Source organism: Microtus oregoni, unplaced genomic scaffold (genome assembly GCF_018167655.1).
Source record: "Microtus oregoni isolate MIOR12 unplaced genomic scaffold, Mior012 000003F_ref0000135, whole genome shotgun sequence".
NCBI lineage: Eukaryota > Metazoa > Chordata > Mammalia > Rodentia > Cricetidae > Microtus > Microtus oregoni.
In genome coordinates, this window is record NW_024543062.1 from 23,990,082 (window position 1) to 24,010,173 (window position 20,092).

Below are 20,092 nucleotides of genomic sequence, written 5' to 3' on the forward strand. Positions count from 1 at the left end.
AGTGCCTGGACTCATGGGTAGTATGTAACAAGTGGTCAATAAATGCATCTAGTTAACTACAAACACATACACACACAAATACACACACATCCACACATCTACATGCATGCACACATACCACATCCACGCATCTACACACACACACACACACATGCACACACATACACACATCTACACACACACACATGCACACACATACACACATCTACACACACATCCACACACATCCACACATCTACACACACACCTACACCCCTTTGGCTCATCTCACACACTGTCATGGCATCTGCTGTGGTTTATTGTCATTGATCAGACATTGGACAGATATTCCCATTACATATACAGACAGAAGTCAAGCCTGAGTTCGTCCTCCCCTTCTGAATCTCTTGTCCTACAGAGGACACTGGTAGAGGATAAGGCAGATGAAGCAGGCCGTGAGGAAGGCTATTTGTAATGGGACAGGATGGAAGGGTGGGCGGGCAGGAGTCAGTAGCCTGGCATCTGATCCCAGCTTGGACACTCCCCCTTTGGGGCCTTGGACAGCATCCTGCCCTCTCTGGTCAAGGCCTGCAGCAAAGGAGCACATCCCCTGACTCCAGAGCCTTCTGGGCAGATGCTGCTGTGCTCACAGGAGGACACCATTCCAGTTCTTGTCTACCTGAGGATGGAGGGAAGGCAGAGAACATCAGGTCTACAATTATCTCAGCACTAAGGCAGGAGGATGGCAATGACCAGGCCACCTAGGACTACACAGCAGAAGGCCACATCAAGACAAACCAAAACAACAAATAAAAATAGCTAACCTTTTATTGTGGCACAGGAACTTCGGTCTGTAACAGAAAACACACAATCACGTCATGAGCCTGCATTGGTACTTGGAAGGGTATGCAAATGAGCCTGGGGGTAGGCACCATGACTGGCTACCTGAAGCCCCTCAGAAGAAGGGACAGCATATCCCCATGTTGTGAAGATGGCAGTTAGGACTTTTGGGGATGGGGGAAATTAGTCCGTTGAAAGTATACATAGCCCTACCTGAGTTCCCCTCATTCAGTAACAGATCTGCCAAAATGGGAGAGAGAGCCAAGCCACCTTTCTGCTGTGTGACAGTCCTAAAGGTCACAGCATCCACAGGTGTCTTGCTCCTGGGTCCCTTCTCCTTTCCTTCCTGACCTTCTGAGGTTTGTGTCCCACATCCCTGCACCCATTCTAGGCTCAATCCTGAGGCAATGCATGACATCATCTGTTCCCTAACATCAGAAAAACCCTGCCCCAGGAGAGGAAAGGTTCAACTGCAGGTCCCTCTGTGTCATGTTGTGACCGTGACACAGCCCTGCTGAGTCCCATGGGTGACATGACAATGAGATAGGAAAGATGAGCCGCTTCATGGACCTGAGCACTTATTTCAGAGTCCATGGGAATCCCAGCCCCTCATCTCCTTAGCTGACAGTTCTTGAGTCAGTGGCTTCAGCTCTCTCATCCTACTGGCCTCTTATGTGTGTGTGCATGTATGTATGTGTGTTTCTGTGTACTTGTGTATTTGCATGCACATGTATGTTTGTGAATGTATGCATGTTTGTGTGTGTGTGCAATCAACCGAGAATACCATACTCCTCAAGTGCTGTCTCCTTGACGTTTGGGTTGCATTGCATTGGAACTCATCAAGGAGACTATGCTCCCTTGCTGGCCAGTGCAGGGACCTCATTGTCCACACATCGGAATGGCAAGTGCACATCTCCTTGTCTGACTCATTTACATGGTTCTGATGATGATATTGGGCTCCTTATCCTTGCTTACGTGACAAGTATGTTATTGACTGAGCCTCCTCATATCATCAGAGAGAGTTGGATTGGATTCTATTAGGCACAATACAGCTGAATACAGCAGCGATAGATGTCCATGTGAAAGAGTCCCTGTGCTAAGAGTCAGACTTCTTTGGGTATATGCCCAGGGGTGGTACAGCTAGGTCATGGAATTTCTGTTTTCAGTTTTTACAGCAGCTGCATAGGTTTACATCCCCACTGGCCATGACTAGGGCTCTCTTCCTCACCTCCTTGCTGGCATTTGGTATCATCTGTTAGCTGTTAGTATCATCCGTTTTCTTGTTCATGATCAGTCTAGCTCCAGTGAGATGAACTCTCAAAGAAGCTGAAAACCTTTTAGACCTTGAAATTTTATGTATGGGCATGTTTCGCCTGCATGTGTGTATATGACCACTGTGTGAAGTGTATATGACCACTGTGTGAAGTGCCCGTGGAGGGCAGAAGAGGGCACCGATTTCATTCTCAGTGTGGTTGCCATTGGTATGTCAAGTGTGTATCAGCTGTGTGAGTCTTCTGATGGAGTCTAGGGTCTCATATATAGATCCATGCATCTACAGTAAGGATTCTTTGACCTCTTTTCCTAGCTGTGTCCCTTTTATTTCCATCTCTTACTACTCTTGCTATGACATCAAGCCCTCCATGGAGTAGGAGTGGAGAGCGTGGACACCTGGTCTTGTTCCTGATCTCAGGAGAAAAGATTTCATGAAGTTTTCTACTTACCATGAGTTGGCTCTAAGTTGGTCATAGAGAGCCTTTATTATGTTGGTAGGTGGTCTCTCCATTTTTAGTTTTAATTATGAAGGGATATTGTATTTTTTTCCAAAGCCTTTTCTGCCTCTCTTGAGGTGGTAATGTGATTTCTGTCTTGGAGTTCATTTGTGATGTATTTCTTGATTTGCATGTATGGAACCTTCCGTGTGTCTCAACTTATAGAGCCCTAGTGAGGATCCAGTGAGCTACTTTATGATAAAGACCACAAGACAAGCATGTGTGTGGATCCTGTGAGCTACTGTATGATAAAGACCACAAGACAAGTAGGTGTGTAGATCCAGTGAGATACTGTATGATAAAGAATGCAGGACAGAGCCTGAATACAAAGCAGACACTCAGAGCAGAAGCTGCTATTTCTTAGGATGCTGAGCAACAGGAACTCTGCAGGGGTGATTTGACAATCCCTGAGACCAAGAATGACTGTAAAGCAAGCAGTGTGGCAGGACAACCTACAAGCTTGGGCACCTTTGGAAAGACAGCATTTTTTTGTTTGAATATTCTCCCAATAGATGAATTGACCAAAGTTGTGGCCAAGGGGACAGAATGGTGACAAATCTCACCGGCACATCCCAGGAGCGCACTCGGGAAGTATCCCAATTTTTAATGCATGGGTATTGCAGCCAGACTGTAGCCTCTCCTGCCAGCCGCCACCAGCCTTCTGGATTCGAACCAACCACGTTCCTTGTTGGGTCAGCTGGGTCCAGGATCACAGGCCTGCAAAGCAACATTCAGAGAGGGAACTGACCGGCTGGCCAGTGCCCAAGGTACCACTGCCCACGAACAGAGGAGAAGCTCAACAGAGCAGCACTGCCCAAAGTTTGTCCTGAGTCCCTGTCACACAGCACAGAGAGAGTTCAACCTGAGAGGGTCAGTATGAGATGTGAGGGCTGAACACAACACAGGGTCAAGACATGTCACCACCCAGATGGCACATGCACTGTATTGTTCACAGCCTCCCAGTCCTTACGGCTTCAGTTACTGTGTGGCCTGAGACCCCACAGACCATTGCAGCTGGCTGGAATTCAGTAGGGTTAATACCTGGGCTTTGAACTGCCTTTCATGATGTTATCTTTGTTTGAAGTGTTTGAATCTTATCTGAGTTCTGCCAGAAGGGTTCAAAGCCTCTGCAAAAATTGCTTGTGAAAAAAATTAAAACATTGGGATCAGAACTGGTCTCCAGAATTGCTCTGACATTTATTTCCTTCAGGGAGCTTCAGAGTAGAGGGTTTGGCATGCAGGCATTAACTTGCCAAGATGCAACTTGTACAATAAAAAGGCCTTTTGCTAACCAAAACTGGCTTCTGTATGGCTGCAAGCCAAAATTCATCCTAAAGAGACCTTTTCTTCCACAAAACAGAACACCTACATCACTGCAGGAACACCTCAGTTCCCACTCCATATACCCCCTCCCTCTGCTGTTTGGGTGTAGACAAGGTCAGAGTCTTGGTCTCCTCATCTGCAGACAGGAAAGCCCACCTCAGCCTCCCAGGGCTGCAGGTCCTCATGTCAATCATGTGACAAGAGGACAGTGTCCAACACAGTGACAGGACAGGAAATGCTCCACTGACACGGAGCTCCCGCCTCCCCATTTCCACAGTGCTATACCATGGTACTCCCTGGTGGGGAGGCTGAGTCAAGAGGGGACAGGCTACCTGACTCTTGTGAGCCGACTCAGCAGGTAGTTTGAGATCTCCTGGTCTTGAAAGTCATAATAAACTGTCCAATGGATTTGAAGCTGCTTGTATTTTGTGATCAGTTCCAAGACTGTCCGGAAGCCCCGGGCTGTGTTGAACTCAGTGACTCCACTCCCACGTTCCCAGGCGTAGACTGTCAGCAGCTCCAGGGCATACTGTGGGGGCAGCGGCTCACCCAGCTTCTCCTTACACTGTGAAGAGAAAGGCAATGAGAAGAACAGGGCTGTCCGCTGTTGTGTGGGGACCTGTTCATGTAGATTTAGTCTACAGATGCTCCTATGCTATAGCCAAGGGCTGAGTGGTTGAGATGGAGAGTGTGTGGTCCACAGAGACTGAGCATTTACCAGCAGGCACAGGAGGAATCATGACACAGTGATTGACAGCCAGGAAGTGAGGGTCAGAGCAGGGTAGTAATGATGCTCACTACTTATGGTTTTATCACAGGCTCTGTACTAACAGAGGAGGAGATAGGGAAAGGGCCCAGTCCACAAAGTGCCCCCCAGTCAAGTCAGGGAGTTCAGATCCCAGAACACACAGGCTGATAAGAGCAGTGACTCATAATCCCAGCTTTAGGCGGAGGAGATGGGGTTCCCAGGGCTCTACGACTGTTTCGAACTGTTGATTTAGCTCTCTGTGGGCTCAATTGTGAGGCCCTGAGCGGATTTACAAAGTTTACTCACTCCCTGGCCTCCACATGTATGTGCACACATAAATAAACACAGACACATGTGCTCCCTAGAACAGGTATATAGACAGAGACACCACACAAACATTTAAAAAGGTCCAGAAAAAAACGAGATTTGCCCGTTTAAAGAGCTAATAGCTTGAAATGGCAGGAAAATAGAAACCAGAGAATGTGACAGGCTTAGACTCAGAAAGAAGCAAAAATCTAGACACAAATGATGTAGCAACCAGGAAGCAGTGAACCAGACATGGCTGAAGAGAGAGTAGGCTACCTGGAAAGTGGACTAGAAGACACCTACCGGAACAAGCGTGGAAAGTCCTCCTTCCTCCAGCTCCCCTTCCGCCTCCCTTCTCCCTCCTACAGCAGCACCTTCCCTTGCTGTCTTCTGTTACCTTCTCTTCTCTCAAATCCTGCCCTTCTGCCTCTTTCCCCTCTTTTTCTTCTCATCTTCTATTTTCTCACCCCTTGTGTTTCTTCTTTTTCTTTTTGTGAATCTGATATAAGGTAGAGTCATCTTGAGAAGATGGACTCACAAATGAGAAAATGCTTCTATCAAACTGCCCTGTGGGGCATTTTATTGATCAGTGATTAACGAGAGAGGGACAGCCCACTGTGACTGGTGCCATGCCTGGGCAGGTGACCCTGGAGTGTACATAAATGCCAGCTGCGTGAGTCATGGAGAGCAAGCCAGTGAGCAGAATTCCTCCATGGTCTCTGCTTCAGTTACTGCCCTGACTTCCTCAGTGATGGATGGTGACTGGGATGTGCAACCTAATAAGACCTTTCCTTCCCAAGAGACTTTTGGTCATGTGATAAAATATCGTGTCAATAGAAAGCAAACTAGACTATCCCTGCTTTTCTCTGGCCCAGTTTCCACTCATGTATAAACAGGAACCACAGTGGCTGGACCAGACGCCATACCAGTTGGTACCAGTGCTTGACCAGGCGGATGAGATTCTTGAGCTTGGGTGGACGATCCTTCAGGAAGTTTCTCTGGAGCTCGGTGAAGCAGGTGGAGAACTCGCCTTCCTTCCCCAGGGAGGTACACTCATTGATGAGCCTTTTGTAGATTTGGGGGTCAGGCTTGTTGTACACGTTGACATCACCTGTAAAGGAAGCTTCACTTAGTTAACACCACAGCCCTTTTCTGAGGTTCTTTGGTTTCTCTGGGGTGACAAGCTCACAGGCTGTGGGATTCTGTGCAGAGATTAACCACTGCAAGCCTCACTCCTCATACATGCATGTGCCTCAGCACACCTCAGGACTGCATACCCCATGTGGCTCTAAAAATCCCACAACTGTTCCTAATATAGTGCCTTCCTCACAGGCCTGGAGACAGCGGTGGGAGGAAACAGTACACTGAGGTCCCACACGAGAGGGCGGCACGGTCATCTAATAATGGCCAACCACATTCTGTGTGCCCAGTATTATCTGCGTGGGGCTTGTCATGTGTGTGCACCCCTGCTCGTGCCAGATTTACTGTGGAGCAGTCTGCTGCATTTTATATCGTGCATCTCAGGCTTACAGAGTCTGAGATTTGTGTGTGTTCATGAGAAATTATACATGTCTGAGTGGAGGTAGTAGAGGACATCGGGTGTCTTCCTTTATAATTTGTCACCTGATCCCTATTTTCTCTGTGAGCAAGGAGCTGGGCTGGCATCCAGAAAGCCACCGAGATTCTTCTGTCTCTGCCCCCGTAGTGCCAGGGATACAGGTCCATGACTAACACCTCCTAAGTTAGGTGGATGTTGGGGATTTGAACTCAGGTCCTCGTGCTTGTTCAAAATTGCCCTTTTCTACTATGCTATCTCCCCAGTTACTGTGTGCTTACACCGCATGATTTTCTGTAGTGCCTAACTTAATATCACATGACTTTATTTGTCTAGGTTCTGAGAAGAGCAACATGTGTGTGTGTCCTATGAAGTTGTAGATGGGCAGCGGGCTATGGAATAGCTGTATGTATGCGATTGTGTGTGGGTGCATAGCACATTTGAGTGGATTTGGCAGGCAGCGGGCTATGGAATAGCTGTATGTATGCAATTGTGTGTGGGTGCATAGCACATTTGAGTGGATTTGGCAGGCAGCGGGCTATGGAATAGCTGTATGTATGCGATTGTGTGTGGGTGCATAGCACATTTGAGTGGATTTGGCAGGCAGCGGGCTATGTCTTAGGTGTGTGCACAGGTGTGGCTGTGGCTGTGGCTGCAGCAGGCCACACCATCAGGCTTTGATGCTGACATAGGACAAAGTCACCTGCTGATGGAGTTGGGGACATGCCCAGTCACTCACTGACTCATGGGCTTATTTTCAACTTGAGGGTCCAGCAGAGTAGAGCTCATTGACTATGTCATCTTGGGTAGGGTTGTGGCAGGGTCCTCTCTTAGGTTGCCACCCACACTGCCATTTCCAAGGGGGTCCTTCTGTGGTGGCCCGAATTCCTTACTAGGAAGCTGCCTGAGGTTGGGTAAGTCTATGACCAAGACAGGTTTCTGGGGCAACCGCATTATAGTTAATTTCTGGATCATTCCCTAAGGGCCCCCTTCCCTTGCAGCTTCCCACAGCATGTGGCTGCTCCTTCTCCCAGACTGGCCTCTCATTCCCTGATGCCTGAGACTTTTATTGTTTCCCTGGCTCTCCTAAGCAGAGGGCAGTGACCTTGTCTTTAAGTTAACAGCAGCAGTTCACACACTGGCCACCAAGGGGTGCTGTGTTCCCCAAATATAAAGCCTCAAGTATTCTCTACACCCCCAAGCCCCAGTGTGCTTTTAGGGGTGTTCCTGGTTGTCTTTGGGTAGAGCTGGGCAATTATTAATTTTGGAGACACACTGTGTGTCAGGCCCGGTGTAAGATCTTAATGTAGAGGGTCATTTCATGCATAAAATAACATGTCTGTGCATGTCGGAGGCTGGGGTGGCGATGGCTGGGTTTCCAGGGTTCTGGAGGCAGATAGCACTCCTCTGACAAGTTCTGCATCCTGCACTAACCCTCCCACAGACACCCAGGCCTCTGCCCATGTCTGAGGTTTCCTTTGGGAAAAGATACATCAGTTGTTAAATTTCAGTGAGTTCTCTGTTGCCTCATGTTTAGAAAGACAAAATCCACAGTCAGCCACAAATATCGCTGGTACACTGAGGGGACATCTAAGGTGCCTTCATTCCCTCAGTGAGCCAGCTGGCTACTTAATGTCCTTCTCTGATGGATCCTCATTCCCCACTCCCAAAATTCTAAATCCCTCCTCCCCAGCTCACCTCTAAAGTGATCCTCTGTTTGGGTGAATTTCTCAAATGATAAATACTTTCAGTTCAGGAATAGAAGGTATGGGTTAGAGAGATTGTCACTAATGTGATTGACTCACAATCATGAGGACCCATGTTGGAAGCCCGGGACTCATGGAAATACTAGGAGTGGTGGCACAGGATTGTAATCACAGAGCTGGGGAGGTGAAGACAAGAGGGTTCCCAGGGCTCTGTCCAGTCAGTCAAGATTAATGTGTAATTCCAGGTCAGAGAGAGACCAGAACTCAGAAAAGATGGATGGCTGCTGAGGTGTGTTAGCCATGGTTCATGATTACATTCTCCCCACAATGAATCCGCATATGATGAGAAGAGGGAGGAGAGAGATGAGAGAGAGAGAGAGAGAGAGAGAGAGAGAGAGAGAGGAGAGGATGAAGGCGTTCATAAGGATGAGCTGAGGCTCTGACTGGCTTACCCAGCATATCATAGGCCAGCAGAACATCAAACTCCACCTCCTGCTGGAGCTCGGAGGAACTCAACTTCAAGATTATCCCAGGGGAGTTGTTCCTCCATGATCTGAGGACCTCAAATTTCACTGGGAACTTTTGCTCGCCCTGTAACTGGCACAACTGTTTCTCAATCTCCTTTAGGAATTCTCCTCGTTGCTTTAACTGATCCTCAATACTGGTGAGATTGTTAAGGAACACCACGAGGTTGGCATCTGACCTGCCCGTGAGCATTTTCCCTTTGCCCGAGGAGCCACCCTGAAAGACAACAATTAGAAAAACTAGGAACTGGGAGTCCAGATGCTGAACAGCCTAAGGGTCCACCAGCTAGTGTGATGATGGAGAGGGAAAGCCAGACTTGTGCTGAGGAGTAAAATCAGGATCTATGTAGGAAAATAGATGGTTCTGGATCTCCACATGTTACGGGAGATAAGCCAGACCCAGGATGACAGACGCCAGTGTCTATCTCTGAAGTCTAGAGTTAAAAATGGCTGTGTGTGCGTGTGTGTGCGTGTGTGTGTGTGTGCGCGCGTGTGTGTGTGTGCGTGTGTGCGTGTGTGCGTGTGTGCATGAGAGAGAGAGAAAGAAAGAGAGAGAGACAATGAGAAAGATGGAAGGGTCTAAAGGAAATGAGGAGCAAGGGATGGCAATGGTGGTAGGAAGGGTAGCACATTTTCTCTAAGGTGTAACCTAGATCTAGCTGCACTCATGTGGTATGAAATCAGAAAGGGACTCTCTGAGAATGTTCTGATGGGGGGGGGCAAATAACAGGATGGTAGTGGGTGGGAGGACAGTATATCCATATATAATTGATATATACATATGAAAGTATTGTCAGGAACTCCATTGTTAGCATTGTTAGTTGGAGGGAATATGTTTATATGACATCACATACATATAACAAATTGGCTTTATCTAATCTAGACTAACATAAAAGTCATAGAACCACAGGAAAAAGAGTAAAAATGAATCCACACCTATAAAAAACAATAAAATAAAGAAGAAAAAGAACTCATACTAAAGAGAGCCTCTCTAAATAAAATGCTGAGAACAGTCACTTAACACATGTGAGCACTGGCCAAATGTCATTAACAAATGTCACTTCTGGGGACCCATAGCCAAACATCAAGGGGAGATTGGGGAATCCTGTGGAAGGAAGAAGGAAGGATTATAACAAGGGGAGGGGTCAAGGACACTGCCAGAAAACCTACAGCATCAGCTAACCAGGATTCATAGGGGCTCATAGAGACTGAGCTGAAAACCAGGGAGGCTGCATGGGACCAACCTAGGCCTCTGCTTATATGACGCAGTTGTGTAGCTTGGTCTCTTTATGGGACTCCTAACAGTGGGAGCAGGGGCAGTCTCTGACTCTTTTGCCGGCTTTTGGGACCCTGTTCCCCCTACTAGGTTGCCTTATCCAGCCCTTATGTGAGGGGAAGGATATGCCACGGCTAGCTAATAGCCATGGGAGGCCTTTCCTCTTCTGTAGAGAAACTGTGGAGGAGTGGACTTGGAGGACAGAGGGGAGGTAGGAAAGGAGGGAGAGAAAACCATAGTCAGGATGATGAGATGATGATGATGATAATGATAATAATAATAATGATGATGAAAAACATCATATCTGGGGACAGAAAGGTGGCTCAGTAGTTAAAAGACCCTGTTGGTCTTACAAATGTCCTGCGTTTAGTGCCCAGCACCCACGTAGGCCAGTTCACAACCACCTACAGCTAAAAGGGATATGACACCCGCTCTCCAGCTCTGAGGGCACCGCACTAACACACACACAGCACTCATCCACAAGAATTTAAAAGTAAAAATGAGAAATAAACCACCAGCAACATAATTTCTGCAGCTTTAACAGTGACTGAGACTTAGGTACTGTCATGCAGTTCGGTTTGACAGACTCTGACCCAAGCCCAGTGAGGGCCCATCAATCCAGTTACCCACACATGGGGTCCTGTTCTGTCCTGTGTCACGTTTGACTTAGTCTACATGTCCTGTGCCATCACAGGAGGTGTGCAGAGAACACTGCACACACAGAAGGTCGGTAACCAACCAAAGGCCACACAGCATTGCGAAGGTTGGTTCCTCTGATCCACCACTCTCAGGAAAACTACTTCCCCAAGCTTGGCCTCAGTTTCCCTGACTCTGAAATGGATGTGGCCTCGGGGGGTGGAACACAAACTGTAGCTGAGGCTCTTTTCTAACACAGATGTGGGACCTGGGGGCAGAAACCACTACACAGCTGTGATCAGAAGTGAGGAGACAGAATCAGGGCTGCAGTCTGGCTCCCAAGGGTCTTCTCCTCCCATCTGGGTCAGTTCAGGCTGAGGGGGCTCACCTTCACCACCTTGGAAACCCTCACAGAGTATTCCGTGTCTCGGAAGCATCTCTCCTTCAGGAAGGCACACATCGTGTTGATGACAGTTCTGACATCATTACGGAAGCTGGTGTTGGGTTGGAGGTAGTAATCTATGAACCCGTCCAGCCCTGAGGCCTGGGTGCTGCTGAGTCCCTGCCCCATCCTCAGGCCCTGAAGCTTTCCTTCCCTCTGTAGCCTGAGGCTCCTGTGTCTCCCAGGCGGGCTGAACCCAGGCACAGGGCTTTTCAGTTTCGATTTCTTGGAATGGGTGAGGTTGCCAGGGTTTCCAAGTCTGTGATTCCGAGGATCCTGTGGGCACACGGCCAGAATTATTCATTGTGAGCAATGCCCTGGGGAACTGTGAGAAAGGCTCCAGGAAAAGAGGCCTCAAATGCACTTTGTTCTGTTGGATGTGGCTTTGGGCCTCAGGTGACAAACATTTACATTTAATTGATGAGACATGTTTATTCATAACACTAAGTGCCTACATAAAAAAGATGGGAAAATCTCGCAATAGTGAGTTAACAGAACACCTGAAAGTTCTAGAACAAAAAGAAGCAGACTCACCCAGGAGGACTAGGTGAAGGAAATAATCAAATTGAGAGCTGAAATCAACAAAACAGAAACAAAGAAAACAATATGAAGAATCAATGAGACAAAGAGTTAGTTCTTTGAGAAAATAAACAAAATAAGAAAAAAAAAAAAACCTTTATCCACACTAACCAAAAGGCAGAAAGAGAATAACCAGATTAACAAAATCAAAAATGAAAAGACAGGTATAACAACAGACATGGAGAAAATCCAGAGACTCATCAGGACATATTTCAAAAACCTGTACACCACAAAATTGGAAAATTTACAGGAAATGGACAATTTTCTGGATAGATATCACTTACCAAAATCAAATCAAGGCCAGATAAACAAATTAAATAGATCTATAACTGCTAAGTAAATAGAAGTAGTCATTAAAAGTCTCACACCAAAAAAAGAACCCAGAAGGTTTCAGCTCAGAATTCTACAAAATTTTCAAAGAAGAACTAATACCAATTCTCCTCAATTTCACACAATTGAAACAGAAGGAACATTGCCAAGCTCTTTTTAAGAGGCTACAGTTACTCTGATACCAAAACCACACAAAGACACTACTAAGAAAGAGAACTACAGACTAGTCTCACTCATGAACATTAAAGCAAAAATACTCAATAAAATACTGGCAAACTGAATCCAAGAACACATCAGAAAAATCATCCACCATGAATATGTAGGCTTCATCCTAGAGATGCAGAGATGGTTCAACATACAAAAATCTGTCAATGTAATTCACCATATAAACAAACTGGAAGGAAAAAAAAAACACATGATAATCTCATTAAATGCTGAAAAAGCCTTTGACAAAATTGAATACCTCTTCATGATAAAAAGTCTTGGAGAAAGCAAGGATACAAGAAACATACCTAAACAGAATAAAGGCAATAAACAACAAGCTGTAGTTGGAGGCAGCGCATTCTTTTTCTGGTTGCCCAGACGCCAATATAACCACACAGAAACTGTATTATTACAACACTGCTTCGCCTATTAGCTCATGCTTCTTATTGGCTAGCTCTCATATCGTAAATTAACCAATTTGTATTATTCTGTGTATTGCCATGTGGTTGTGGCCTACTGGTAAGTTTCCATCCATCTGGTGTCTGTCTCCTGCAGAAGCTACATGGCTTCTCACTGACTCTGCCTACTCTCTCCTCCTCTATCTTCTTGGAACACTTGCCTTGACCTACTCTGCATTGCAATAGGCCCAAAGTAGCTTCTTTATTAACCAATGGTATTCTCAGCATACAAAGGGGAATCCCACATCAGCAAGCCAGCAGTCAATATTAAACTAAATGGAGAGAAACTCAAAGCAATCCTGCTGAAATCAGGAACAAGGCAGGTTTTCCGCTCTCCATATCTATTCAATATAGTACTTGAAGTTCTAGCTAGAATAATAAGACAAGAAAAGGAGATCTAGGGGATACAAACCGGAAAGGAAAAAGTCGAACTCTCACTATTTGCTGAGTGATTTGATAAGTGACCCCAGAAAATCTACCAGGGAACTCTTACAACTCATAAACACCTTCAGTAATGCAGGAGGATACAAGATTAACTTAAAAAAAAATCAGTAGCCCTCCTGTACACAGATGATAAATGGGCTAAGAAAAAAAAATCAGAGAAACATCACCCTTTACAATAGTCACAATAGCATAAAATATCTTAAAGTAACTCTAACAAAACAAGTGGAAGACTTGTATGACATGAACTTTAAATCTTTGAAGAAAGAAATTGAAGAAGACACCAGAAAATGAAAGGCTCTCCCATGATCTTGGGTAGGTAGAATCAGGATAGTAAAAATGGCAATCTTACCAAAAGCAGTCTACAGATTCAATGCAATGCCCATCAAAATCCCAGCAAAATTCTTCACAGACCTTGAAAGAACAGTACTTAACTTCTTATGGGGAAAAAACAGGATAGCCAAAGTAATTCTGTTAGACCTTGCGTGGACTTTGAACTATTTTTTTTAATCATTTACCAGAGACATGGGTAATATGAAGCAAAGCAAACCCGTTTTCCTTTTCTTAACAAGAGACCTAGAATCTTTAACTAAATGAACTAGCATGGTGGCTGTAGGCTCAGGGGAAGGAGCTGGTTTGCTGTTGCTGCCCAGCTGACAAAGCTACAGTTAGCTTAGCTGTCAATGTAAGAGATCTGAAAAGGACTCACCAACATGACAGAGACTAATCCATAGTCCTTTACCCAGACAGTTATACCAGGCTCCTGTGGTCTCCATGACATTGAGGGCTGAAGGCGTAAATCACAAACAATGTCACACCAGTTTGGAATTATGATTAATAGGGTGGTGTTTATTTAAAGGGGAAAAAACTTACAGATCACAGTCCCAGACAACAGCCCTCTGCGCAACCAGGAAGGGAGTCTAGTCGCCAGAAGCAGAGCAGGAAGTAAGAGAGAGCAAGCAGGGAAGTGGCCGCTTTTTTAAAGGAAGAGAGACCACGCCTCATGGGCTGGTATCTCAGCGGCTATAGGCTGGAGGAGCGGAAGGACCTCCCGCAACAGAGGGCAGAGGTACTAAGGAGCCCAGGAATATGAAAATTTGTATGCCAATAGTCTATATGCATATTTCTAAGGGTATTGGGGCTTATAACTACCTTAAATAAGCCACCTGACCCCCTTTGCCATACACTCTCCCCAGAAATGTAAAAGACTATTAAAACAAACCCATGTCTCTGTAAACATCTTGAACTAATACCCTGTATTGTAGGTTGTAAGTCCTTACAGGAAGATGCACTCCCCAGGGGACATCAATCCTGACTATAGGAGCCCACTCATCAGGGGCAGTAAATCCTGACCCCAGGAATGCACTCCCACCCCACACATGATCTTTTGCTATAGAAGATGCTTATTGCCTTCTCTGGGTCACAGAGCCTGATTTTCGCCTGTGGCCCTAACTAGTTATAAGTTTTATGCCCACAGTGTTTGAATGAAGTTTGCTTCTGGTTAATAGACTTCAGTAGTCTGATCCCCATTATTTATACAACCCCAGGACCCAGCAGTATCAGGACAGCAGTCTTGTCTGCCAGCCCCAGAAGATGAGAGGTTTTCCTGTAGAAGGAACATGGGGGGAACTGGCCTCAACTTGTCTAGGCAAAGTGGGCCATCAGCTTTCCAGTGCCCTGCTTGTCCGTGGTTTGGGCCAAGCCCTGGCAGCAGGCAAAGATTGGGGCAGTCTTTCCCAGTGGTTAGTGTTACAACCATTCAAGTAGAATTGCCCAGTTGTGTGTCCATTGTCTTTTTGGAGATCTTGTGGGTCACTGCTAAGATCTGGGAGTCTGTCTTTTATACAAATGTAAATATCCAAATTCCACATTCAGCAAATCTCTGACAGTTTGAGGACCTGAGTCAAACCACTTTCATTTGTTCTTAGTTGTTTGTTATAAGCTATACCTTGAAAACATTTGAGAGATTAGATAAATTTTTCCTGTACTTGATTACATTAGTATTTAGCATGATTTATAAGTATAGTTTTGGTCATCTCAAGGCTTAATCATCTTTAACTATCTATAAAATAACAATTTCTGAATTAAAGCTCTTTCAGTATCAAGATAAGACTTTGAATTTATAAACATAGTCTGCAAAGGGACTGGGAATTTTCCTGATCCTTCTATAGTGTATAATTATAGGATAAAAGTTTCTTGTATGACTCAGTTTACCAAAATAGTTACAGCTCAACAATGTTAGCAAAAACAAGGAGGTTAGACACATATCTTTAAACCAGTTGGTTTTTTTTTTTTTAACTTGAATGGGCTTTAAGTAAGGAGAGACATTTTCTAAACCAATAGTTTTCATTTTTTGTGATGCATTGTCATGTAATGCCCGACATGCAGGTGACCCTAGGCTACTCCTGTAAAAAGGTCTTTTGACCTCAAAGGGTCATGACCCATAGGTTAAGAAACTGCTCTAAGTGTAATGGTCTGCTCCGTTCCTTTAAGAGTCTCGGAAAAACCAAAAAAAAAAAAAAAGAGACAAGCCATGCCCACTCCCCCCCTCCCCCGCCCCCATCCTCTGGGCAAGCTGATCTTCAGCTTCCAGCCTGGGTCCTTTCTCTCTCTTGAAGAGGTGGTTTCTGTCTCTCCTTCTCTCCCCACTTCTTCCCCCCCCCCCCCCCCCGCCTCTCTCTCTTTGCTCTTCTCCCCTTTCCCCTACATAACCTACTAATTAAACTCCCTGGGTGCCGCGGTTCTATGATAAGAAGTGGTACAGGGGCCGGCACGGTCCTCAGTGTGACAGAGTCAGGGAGAGAAGGGACAACCTTTGCACTAGGATGCATGGAGCTAAGCCCTTATGCATCAATGGAGTTGAAACACTGGGGTGAGGGCCCTGGGCAGTCACGAAGGTAAGGGCAGCTCTCAAGGCTAAGGTAGGAGGTATCAACCACCCTTGGCATGAAGCTTTGTATAGAACTACCCTCCGAGACAAACTACCACCATCTTCAGGAGTCAACCTGAGCCCGCTCGTCCGAGAACATCACAACTGGGCCTGCTGACTGTCTGTCTTTCCCCTTGGAAGAGGGGTGTGGGAAGGTTAAGGACTCTTACTTTAGCAACCAGTTCCAACCAGCTGTATGCTGCTCTGCCCTATTTACACGTGGTCTCTGGGAGGGGTTAGAGGATATAAGGGGAAAGATGAGGGGACAGGGTGCCCTCTAGGCAGCCCTGGGGAAGCCACCATTCATGGTGGGTGATGACATTCCAGTGCAGCAGAGTTAGAGTTACCTCAGCCCTGCCCATGACCCCTCACCCACATGCTGCAGGTAAGCCCAAAGAATTCCTTGGTTCCTCAGACCTTGGTTTGTCCCGGGACCTTAGGAGGAGGGGTACTTGTTGTTTACACTTCCCCAAGAGAAGTTGTTTTAGCAGCAGGGGTGGAGGGAGAGGGTTGGCTGGCTGCTGGGCTGGACACCTCTGCTTCCACACAGTCAGGGAAGGCCTGTGGATGGAGGGAAGAGCTCAGCAAAGAGGCAGTGAGAGACTGAGAGCTAACTGGGACTGCCTGCCGGAAATGAAGGGCAAGGGAGGGGCTCAACCTTGGTGACACAGGTTGAGTCTGGAGCTGAAGAGAGGCGCGGAGAGAAGGAAACAGGGAAAAACATATAGAATGGGAACACAGCACGCTGTTTGGGGGCAAGCATCTCTGAAGGTCACTTGCACAGAGGGGTGTCCACAATGTGAGACCCTGGGGTGGGAGGGGGAGCAGATCCGAAGTCTTGATTTCAAGCAGAGTCGTCTGGGAGTGCCGGAGAGAGGTGGGGACCAGCTAGGGAGGACTGGATCCGCTCCCTTCTGTAACACGGCTTGAGTCTTTAAATCAATGGTCAGTCGATTCTAGAGGCTTCATCTAGCTAGCATTTTCATCCCAGAGATGGATTCCAACTCAGATACCCACAGTGGGGTAGATATGAGCTCCACAGCTTCCTGGGGTCTGGACTACCTGGGGAGAAAAAGACAGGTGGGGTGGGGGCTTAAAGAAGGGTGTGGTGGCAGGCGCCTTTAATCCCAGCACACGCAGGTGAATGTGAGTTCGAGGCCAGCCTTGTCTGCAGAGTGAGTTCCAGATCATTCAGGGCCACACAGTGAGAATCTGTCTCCAGAAAAGAATCTGGAAAAGCTATCTGAGAAACACAACAACAAAACTCTCTCTCACCAGAAGACACAACACAATGTCTCAGGTTCCAACTGGGAAGTACATAGGGAGTCTGGGGACAGTGTTCAGCATCTCACAATGCACAGCCTTCTCACCTTGTCCCCGGAAGTCAACAGTGCCAAGGAGGCACAGAAGGAAGAATGGAGTGTGTCTGCCGGTGGGAGGGTAGCCTGGAAGGCTGTGCCTGGTGTATCTGGGGGGGAGGGGGAGGGAATTCCAACCTTCAACAGTACAATTTTACCCCTTGCTTGGTAGCCACTTTCAAAGCTACAGGTGACCATGTGACAATTCTAGGGGTTTGTTTTGTTTTGCTTTTTTTGGTTGTTTTTTTCGAGACAGAGTTTCTCTGTAACTTTGGAGCCTGTCTTGGAACTAGCTCTTGTAGACCAGGCTGGCCTCAAACGACAATTCTAGGTTTTTAAAAGTGTGAAAATTCATCAACGAAGCTTTTAATCTAATCTACTTACTATGTGCCCTCTTTTCTTCTGTTTTTGTTTCTCTCTCTCTGTATTGCATGCATGTGTATGCATGTTTGCATGCGTATACATGCATATGTCATTTGTATGCATGTTTTCGTGTGTGTACATGCATATGTCTACGTGTATAAGGCCCCGGGATGCTGTGAGGACTCATCCTCTGTCACTATTCCACCTCATTTATTGAGGCAGGCTCTATCAATCAAACCCAGAGCTAGCTGATATGGTTAGCTTTGCTAGCTGGCTTGCTCTGGGGATTCTGTTGACTCAGCCTTCCAAGGTTGGAATCATAAGGAGGCTGCCACACCCACCCTGCATTTATGTGGGTTCTGGGGAAATGAACTCTGCCGAATCACTTCCTCTGATGTCCCCATCCTTCCCCTTCTCCGTGCCTCATGATTCCGACTCTTAGTTATCTGGGTCTTTAGGTACCCGGAGCAGGGCGGATGACTGACTGAAAGAACTCCTGGAGTCCAGTTTTTGGTTCTTTGTGGGGGGGTAGGGTGGGGGGGGGGCTCAGTAATTCCAAATCACTGTAGCAAGAAAGCCCTCTGATTGGATTTGTGACAGAGCCACCCACTTTCTTCAGGGCACTCTTACTGGCACTTTCCATGGCTGCACTCTCTGCCACGAGTCTCCACTTTGCAGTTCAAAACAGAGGGAGGAGAGCCACTCATTTGCTTCTTCAGCCAGAAGATGCCAACACCAGCGGTCACCTCCTCCCAGGTCGCCTGTGGGATCAGCTGGATCCAGAATTACTGGTCTAAAGGAGAGCTGAGAGTTAGAGACTAGGAAAGGACTGTTTGTTTACAAGACAGTTGGCTCTATTCCCATCAAAGACACACTGTATCCTGGCAGCCTTGGTCAAGCAATTTGAATCTACTTAAGAGTCAAAGTAACTAGAAGGGTTTTTGGCTAGAATTGTTGTAGTTGAAAGCCGAACACCCTTCTGAAAGCTGTTGTTTACACCGCACAGGGAACTGTAGTGATGACCCCTTTCAAGAGACTCTCACCCAACCACAAGATGTCACAGTACACTGTTGCTAAGTAGGTCAGCACTGGTGTGTGTGTGCATGCGCACTCGAGCCTGGAAATGGCAATGCTGTTTCTCAGGGATATCCTGCCACCTCAGACCCCTCTCAGGTCGGCTAATGCATACATTTCACATTTCCACATAACAGAAGAAAGAAAGCAGTGAGGGCTCCCTCTGCCTGCCCCCCTCCCCCGCTTCTGCATCCCTTCTGGCTGGCCAGCCCCTCCCACTCCCAAGGCTGGGTTTTCTCCCTGGAGTCACTCATCTGGCAGCTTCTCCCTCAGTTTCACACTGGGAATGAACAAGACCCTGGGGAGAAGAATCCAGGTCATGGAAGAAATAGCACAGAAGGGAATCGGGTTAATTCAGAACAGGGTGGGGGACTGGGGCACAGGCACCTCTTTTTCTGGATCTGGGTCAGTAGGAATGTCCTTATCGGCTCATCTTCGAAGTTGTAGTTGACTGTCCAGAAGATGCAGAGCTGCTGGTATTTGATGACCAGGTCCAGGACCGTCCAGAAGCCTTCTGCAGTGTCAAAATCCTCCATGCCGCTGCCCTGCTCCCAGGCGTACACGGTGAGTAGCTCCAGGGCGTACTTTGGGGGCAAGGATGCTTTGGGCTTCATTTTCCTTTCACACTGATGGGGAGAGTGGAGATGTCAGGTGACCTTGGCGAGGCAGAGGGGCCCAGTGTGTCTCATGGACTGCTTGGGTTGCAGCCAGGCAACAGGCTTATGAAACAGAACTTGGAAGAGGGAGCCCCTGAGTCCTAGGTAGGCTTGCTAGACTCAGCAGCAGGCAGAGTGGCACACACGGTGTCCTGTGTTTGGACAGCAATGTAACTCCTGGCTGATAGGACCCTCTGCAGGCTAGCTATGAGCCCTGTACCATGGATTGCCTTGTCAGAGGAAGACTGGCTGTGGGATGGGGAGGTAGGTGGACTAGTGGGGGGAGGGAGGAAGGAGGGGAGGAAGGGGAAGTGTGGTGCTTGAGGGAGTCATGTGACTTGCTGAAATTCAAATCAGAGCTCCCCAGTCGCCTAGGCCTCAGCCACTCATGATGATTTGAGTCTCAGCCACAGCTTCCTGTTGCCTTCTGAGAGACAACATGGTGTCCATACAGCTGTACTGGTAACCTGTGGCATGCAACTTTAACTTCCATCTGTGCTTCTCAGGAGAACTTGGCTGCCCCTGAATTCTTTGACCAGTGTGAGGTCAGAACAAGCCACACATTGCTCTGATGTTAGGAGGCTCTATAGGCCTGA

At 47.0% G+C, this 20,092-nt stretch overlaps 1 protein-coding gene across 2 annotated transcripts; it reads right to left on the bottom strand.

Moving 5' to 3' along the window:
* Positions 1-280: 280 nt before the first annotated feature.
* Positions 281-14,047, bottom strand: LOC121446557 (2'-5'-oligoadenylate synthase 1A-like). Of its 2 annotated transcripts, none has more exons than XM_041649242.1 (8): positions 13,990-14,047; positions 11,051-11,380; positions 8,679-8,967; positions 5,892-6,076; positions 4,244-4,476; positions 3,152-3,305; positions 804-830; positions 281-658 (listed from the first exon to the last, which is right to left on the bottom strand). In XM_041649242.1, exons 2-7 carry the CDS (start codon positions 11,231-11,233, stop codon positions 807-809), a joined length of 1,068 nt encoding a protein of 355 aa, XP_041505176.1. In that variant the 5' UTR covers positions 11,234-11,380; positions 13,990-14,047; the 3' UTR covers positions 281-658; positions 804-806. The 2 variants fall into 2 exon arrangements, with proteins under 2 accessions (XP_041505176.1, XP_041505175.1); XM_041649241.1 differs by lacking the exon at positions 13,990-14,047 and adding an exon at positions 13,469-13,530.
* Between the last annotated feature and the right edge of the window lie 6,045 nt (positions 14,048-20,092).